This window comes from Sciurus vulgaris (assembly GCF_902686455.1).
Source record: "Sciurus vulgaris genome assembly, chromosome: 2".
Lineage (NCBI taxonomy): Eukaryota > Metazoa > Chordata > Mammalia > Rodentia > Sciuridae > Sciurus > Sciurus vulgaris.
The window spans coordinates 43,577,148-43,584,576 of NC_136462.1; the positions used below are offsets into that span (position 1 = coordinate 43,577,148).

At 46.1% G+C, this 7,429-nt stretch overlaps 1 protein-coding gene across 1 annotated transcript; it reads left to right on the forward strand.

Annotated features, from left to right (window-relative positions):
- Nucleotides 1-2,145: 2,145 nt before the first annotated feature.
- On the forward strand, nt 2,146-6,548 carry GPR135 (G protein-coupled receptor 135). The gene is made up of 2 exons (XM_079128658.1): nt 2,146-4,773; nt 5,290-6,548. The coding sequence occupies exon 1, from the start codon at nt 2,279-2,281 to the stop codon at nt 3,791-3,793; it is 1,515 nt and encodes a 504-aa protein (XP_078984784.1). The 5' UTR covers nt 2,146-2,278; the 3' UTR covers nt 3,794-4,773; nt 5,290-6,548.
- The last annotated feature ends 881 nt before the right edge of the window (nt 6,549-7,429 follow it).

Consider the following 7,429-nt stretch of genomic DNA (forward strand, 5'->3'; position numbering starts at 1 on the left):
CTTCACTACTCCTTGACCTGACTGTCAGGTCTGTTTCCACAAGGTTTATGCAATCTATGGTGGGTGCTGCTGCTTGCTACCTGCAGGCAAATATATTACAGTAGGAATGCTCACCCGCTTGGTGCTGAGCTCACCCAGAGTCACTCAGTGAAGCTTTCAAAGCCTTCAGGCTGGGATCCAGTCCTGCCATTGTATGAGGTCCATCTTTCTTTCTCTATGAACTTGCATTGCTTATTGCTTCAAGTCCCCCAAATTCCATGAGTTGGGTCACCCTTCTCAAAACTCTCAAAAGTCACAAATTGCATAATGTTCTTCCTTAAAACAACATTCCTCATACTTCAATATGTGTATGAATTATCTGTGAACCTTAAAATGCAGATTCTCATCCAGTTGGCCTGGGGGGAGAAGTTCTATCAAATCCCCAGGTGATGCTAATATTGCTAAGTAGGAGGGCCACATAGTAACAGCAAAACTTATTGGCAAATCTATTCTAATTACTTGTTTGGATCCAGGTTTTACAGGTGAGTTCCCCTTATCTGGTGACTTCTTTTAGCTCTGAAATACATGAGAATCCTGTTTTCAGGTAAAGGACAGAGATGACTTCAAGAGCACAGGTGGCTTTCTTGAGGAGAGCCTGGGAACATTACCTTCCTCTCTCCACTGAAGACAAAAATATAAGGCTCATTAACTCTCTCTCACTCCAGTCTTGCTTTGTGCCCTTTAACTGCTTCTTAGTTTTTACTACTCCCTAGCATTCCATCCATGGTTTCTTTCTTCATTTGATATTCTGTCCCTAAGCTGAGAGAAACCCATGGTTTTCTCTCTGTGGAGAGACTGATAACTCCCAAATCTCTAAATCCTGAGGTTCAGAGCTACAGTGCAGATTCACTACTGTAGAATGAGCCCCTCTTCCCAAATCCTCTATCCCCTAACTTGGTAACAGGCACCACCAACTAATAAGCTAGGAATCAGGAGCTAATCCTTGACTCCTTATGATACACGTTTGGGCCTCTCTGTTGGTGCTCATGAGGTGGATGTCTGCAGATGTGACCAGTATCATTCCTTTCCCTTTCTTTTATCAACAACACTGTCCTTTTCCTTTGGGAAACTACGCATCTCCTGTATGTGGTCCTGCTGGGACTGCCAGGAAACCAGCACAGAACCTCTCCCCAAGACCTGGGATCTTGAGAAAGGACATGAGGTCTGAAAACTGACTGAAACTGAAAGATTCAAAGATTTCAAATTCAAAAATTCAAAAATTCAAAATTTTCAAACTGCAAGATTGAACATTGAAAAATAGTTATTACCTAACTCTTATAAAATTCTAATCTAAAGCAGAGCCAAACCCTTACAATACAACAAACACTATTCTGAATTTTGCCCTGTCTCCCTTGAAAGATGAGGAGCCCTGAGGAGAACATCCTCAATTAGTTCTGGCTCTCTCTACCCACAAATTTCTCTTGTTCTGGGGTCCAGAATCTTAAGGCAGGTTTAGATTCTGGAGCCCATCCTCAGGAATACTGGTAGTCTGCTAGGAAAGCTGTATTTTAACAAGCCCACCACATCAATGGTTCTCAAAGTGTGGTCCTTGGACCAGCATCATCTCCACCACCCATTCAAACTCGTGGGCACTACCCCAGACCTACATCATCTGACACTCTGGGATTGAGGCCCAGTCCAGTCACTTGTGTTTTAATACACGTCCAGGAGGTTCTGTTGCATGTTTAAGTTTGAGAACCACTGTTTTACATTATTCTGCCCCTCAAGTTTTTAAGATTTCCGGATGAGGGCTGTTTCTCACTTCAGGTTCCAGATTCCTTTCCTACCTGCATATGCCAACACACCCCCATGGGAAGCAAAGTCCCCTCACGAAGGTCTCCCCTAGGACGCCTGTTCCTGACAGGAGAGACTGACAACTGGGCTTTGTTTTTCTGGTCCATCATATATGCGGGCCGGTCTCGTTCCGGAGGAGGTCGACCAGGCTGGCACTCTGAATCTCAAACCAATGGCTGGGTAACCTAGGGAAAGGCGGTGTCAGGGGCCGGCTTTTCTGGGGTACTGGGCTGGCGTCCCGCCCCGCGCTCCTGCGTAAACACGCGGTTCCCTCGGCAACGCCTGGAACTCACGTCAAAGGCTCCGCCGGGTCCCCAGCGACCGTCACCCCTCCAGCCCAGCCCGACTCCCCGCAGCGGCCGCTCCCCGGCCCGAGCCACCTCTCCGGCCCAGCAGCCGCCTCCCGGGTGCGGGATGAACAGATCCGCGGCCGCCGCGGGGCCCCATGGAGGAGCATCCGCGGCCGCCGCCGGCCCGCCCACCAGTGAGCATGGCCTTGCCGGGCACCCCACACCCCGGCGCCCCTTCCGCGGCCGGCTCGCCTGGCGGGACTTCCTCCGCCGCAACAGCGGCGGTGCTCTCCTTCAGCACTGTGGCGACCGCGGCGGCCGCGGCTCTGGGGAACCAGAGCGACGCCAGCGGGGGAGGCAGCGCTGCCGCTCTAGGTGGCGGCGGCGACGGCGGCAGGCCCGGGGCGGCTGGGGCGGTGCGGGTGGCGGCGGCGGCGGCGAGGCCAGCGCTGGGCCCGGAGGCGGCGCCGCTGCTGTCGCACGGGGCGGCGGTGGCAGCGCAGGCGCTCGTCCTGCTGCTCATCTTCCTGCTGTCTAGCCTGGGCAACTGCGCGGTCATGGGGGTGATCGTGAAGCACCGGCAGCTCCGCACCGTCACCAATGCCTTCATCCTGTCTCTGTCCCTGTCGGATCTGCTCACGGCGCTCCTCTGCCTGCCCGCCGCCTTCCTGGACCTCTTCACGCCGCCGGGAGGCTCGGCGCCCGAGGTCGCCGCGGGGCCTTGGCGCGGCTTCTGCGCAGCCAGCCGCTTCTTCAGCTCGTGCTTCGGCATCGTGTCCACGTTCAGCGTGGCCCTCATTTCGCTAGACCGCTACTGCGCGATTGTGCGGCCGCCCCGGGAGAAGATCGGCCGGCGCCGCGCGCTGCAGCTCCTGGCGGGCGCCTGGCTGGTGGCTCTAGGCTTCTCCTTGCCCTGGGAGCTGCTTGGGGCGTCCCGCGAGCTCTCCGCAGTGCAGAGCTTCCACGGCTGCCTTTACCGGACCTCCCCAGACCCCGCGCAGCTGGGCGCGGCCTACAGCGTGGGGCTGGTGGTGGCCTGCTACTTGCTGCCCTTCCTGCTCATGTGCTTCTGCCACTATCACATCTGCAAGACCGTGCGCCTGTCGGACGTGCGCGTGCGGCCGATGACCACCTACGCGCGTGTGCTGCGCTTCTTCAGCGAGGTGCGCACTGCCACCACCGTGCTCATCATGATTGTCTTCGTCATCTGCTGCTGGGGCCCCTACTGCTTCCTGGTGCTGCTGGCAGCGACCCGGCAGGCCCAGGCCGCGCAGGCCCCTTCGCTCCTCAACGTAGTGGCTGTCTGGTTGACCTGGGCAAATGGGGCCATCAACCCTGTCATCTATGCCATCCGCAACCCCAACATTTCTATGCTTCTAGGGCGCAACCGCGAAGAGGGGTACCGGACTAGAAATGTGGACGCTTTCCTACCCAGTCAGGGCCAGGGTCTGCAGGCCAGAAGCCGTAATCGCCTTCGAAACCGCTATGCCAACCGTCTGGGGGGTTGCAGTAGGATGTCCTCCTCCAACCCAGTCAGTGGGGCGGGAGATGACGTGGCCATGTGGGCCCGCAAAAACCCAGTTGTGCTTTTCTGCAGGGAGGGACCACCAGAACCTGTGACAGCAATAGCCAAACAGCCTAAATCCAAAACCGGGGATACCAGCCTCTAAAAAGGGTCGGGATGGACAGCTTGTCAAGGCGAACTTCCACCCCTTCATTGAATGATAAAGAATTCCAGGGAGAATCATGGATTTCATGCCAAACATTGAAAACTAAAGAGAGGGGGAGGGTTGCCACTTTCCCCAAACAACATGAAATCAATGTTCCCTTCTTCAGAAAGTGCCAAAAGGAATGCAAAATGCAAAATTAAAACAATCTAAGCCACACAACCAAGCATTGTGAACTTAAGTGCCAAAAATAAAAATGACATAAATAAAATTCACAATTACTGAAAAGCTCATATAACAGGAATCACACTGTGAAACAAAGCAAAAATCACTGAATGCAACCAGTATTTGTTGAAATACATAGTTACAGGTATGACTGGAGACCCTCAGAGCTGCTTGAAGGCCCCTCTAAATCACCAGCATTGAACAAAAATCTTTAGATTCTAGAACTTGCACCTCTGACACATGCTTAGGTGCTGGGGGGTGCTTAGGTTTGGGAACAGAACATTCTTATCCTACACAAATTGGTGCACTTCTCCCCATCCTTGTACTCTCTGTGGGAAATTTTAAATTCAGATCTTATTTTGAAGCCATTTTGGAATTTTGAAAAGTTGGTTTATTACTACATAAAACTTAACCACCTGAAGGGTGAATAACATAAAGAAATATGACTGTTTTTAAAAGTATTCCAAGATTATTCATAAAAATTAATGTCCCTTCCACCCTCATTCCTGTGCCCCTACGGCCCCAGCCACATCCCAGGCCATGTCCCAAATATCTGTCTTGGGAAACTTGGAAGCTTACCCTTACTCTAACCTGCTTACTCTAGTTTATGATAACTTTAGGATGCCACTTTCAGAAGGCTTTCACATTTTAAAAAGATAATAACTTTCATAGTAGAAAATCTTTTGTCTTTTAACAAAAATCTGATTTTCTTTTGGTACAGCCAAAACTGTAATTTGAAGTCAAATTGATTGAATAAGGTGAGTGATGCTATTAAGTAACAAGACTGGGTTTACCATATGGTATTTAACTAATTGAAGATAATTCCAAAGAGGAATTCTAAAAATTGTTTAAGAAGTGGCCACATTCCTGGAATAGTCAACAGAGCTTTCTAAGAGGTTCAGCTTTCCTACCTTTGAACATTTGAGCATAAAAAAAAAAAAAGTAGTCGATTGCTGCTTTATAGACATTAAAATGTCATTGTCTTTATTAGAAAGGAAGAATAGGTGTGAAACTATTATATGAAAGAAGGTATTAAAAACAAAGGTGTACATTTGGAGAGGTACCTCAAGCATATTGCGGATGTCTTCAGAAATATATGAGAACTGAGATACTTTTTACAATAATTCGAAAGCACAATTTAGGATTTATATGAAATTTCTTACATTGAATGTCACTGTACACAGAATCATTTCCTCAGAATTTTAAAAGATGTTTTTCTGTTTTTTCTCTTTCCTTCTCTCCATCCTGCTCCTCTTTTCTTCAATATTTCGCAGCCTTAACTGATTTAACCTGGTATGAAAAGACATCAACTCACTATGAAGATTTCAATGTGAAATAGCCAGCAATTTTTCTTGTAAAGTATTTAAAGATGTTTATTAGTGTTTAAGTCTTCGTGTGGCTTTTGTAATCAAAGTTGGAAATACATGATTCCTGTCAGAGCAAAACCATGCTTTAATTTTTTTCCTGCTTCTCCGAGTATCATCACAATCAGAGGTTTATAAATTATGTGCATATATTTTGCTACACTCAATGTAGTACAAAGTAGATGAGATAATCTCTCCTAGGAATTTATTATCATAAAATATATACAGAGTTAATGCCACAGGGTGAGCATTTAACGTGTATCTGTAGCATTGCCTGTTAAAGGAAAAAACAAAGTGGGTATTTTTGGCATCATGTGAAAATAGAAGTCATTTCTGGGATTTAGGGAGAAATGATAAAGTCTTCCAATTATAAAACATACTGTTGAAGAGGAATCAGCCACTATGAACAAAGAGCAGAAAGAGGGTGAGAGACCTTAGGAGGTGGCATGGTGTAAAGTAAGGTCTTGCCTGAAAAGAAAGGAAAGAAACAAACAAAAACAAACATGATGTGGAATAATCCTGCCTGGTCAATACAGGGAAAAATCCAAGACTGGGCATTCCAAGGTGTTAGCATGAAGGACTTCAAGGAAAAAAATTGTTTCCCCCTACTTCTTCAGTAGAAGGGAATTTTAAGGAAGGAATGGGTTGTGAATGAGACCATTCTGTTAGTGGCTCCAAGAATCTTGGTCAGCAATAATGGGAGGGAAGGAGAACAGTGCTAGTAAGTTACTGAACAATTTACAATGTTGTGAGTGTGTGTCTATCTTTTCATTTGAAGCTATGCAACTCTTCAGTGGCAGAACCAGAATTTTCACTGCAGTCTTAGTTGGGCCTCAAAGTGCCATGTTCCCTTGTCTACCTTCTGGTCCCCCTTGAAAGACTATAGGCAGGGAAAGAAGGACGAAAATTTATGGTACCATCATCATCATCAATTACCATTTTGTTTTCAACTCTACATAAGTCAGTTTCCTCTGAGCTAAGGCTACTAAAGGACGGAAATCACAGTACCAGCCTGCAGAATGTTTACAGCCCAACTGAGGACTTAGTGCTTTATAAGAATCATCCCTAATCAGAATTTCTAATTACTTCTGGGGAAGAAAAGGTACATTTTCAGAATAGGTTTTTAAAGAAGGACATGAATTTGTAAGCAAAAGATACTTAAATAAAGGTCAGTGACAAGTCCCATGGAACCAATCCAGTTTCATATCTTGAGTAAAAGGAGAGAGAATGATTCTCAAATAAATCTGAGACTTAGGACTTTCCTCATGTTTACTATGAATGTGCAATTAATATGTGACTTCGTGTGAGAAGGGGAAAAAGAAGCTATGAAATATAGGGATGCATTAAATATTGCCAGAATATAATCCTTTATGTCTTATTCTGTTCTGGTTTGAGTATTTCCTTTGGGCTGCAAAAATAATAGACACAAGTAATACTCAGCATAATGTGTACATTAGTTAATTTAGTCATTAGAGCAACTTTATAAAGGGGGTATTGCTATATTATCCTTTCTCCCATTTTACTGATGAGAAAGTTGAGGCACAGAGGTATTAGGTTATTTGTCTAAAGACACACAGCTAGTAAGTGCTAAAAGTAAGATTTGTTCCTAGGAGATAGTTGCAAGAAGTCATCCCTTAATCACTATACTGTGCACCCTTTCTTGTTTGTAAAATATAGTAGGAAACCTGGAAAAGAGCCAGGGAATGTAAAAACAACTACCAAAAGGATGGGAAAATAGATATCATAAAATTTTATTTAATTTGGAGAATAACCATAGCTATATAAGATATGTGCTTTTTTTTTTTTTTTTTTTTTTTTTGTACCAAGGATTGAATCCAGGGGTGCTTAGCTACTGAGCCACATTCCCAGCCCTTTTTAATTTTTATTTTGAGACAGGGCTTCACTAAGTTGCTAAGGCTGGCTTGGAGTTTGCAATCCTCCTGCCTCAGCCTCCTGAGTTCCCAGGATTACAGGCATGCACCACTATGCCTGGCTCAATATGTGTGCTTTTTAAAAAGGTTCTGAGCAGTTGTTTTCTAGAATAATCCCA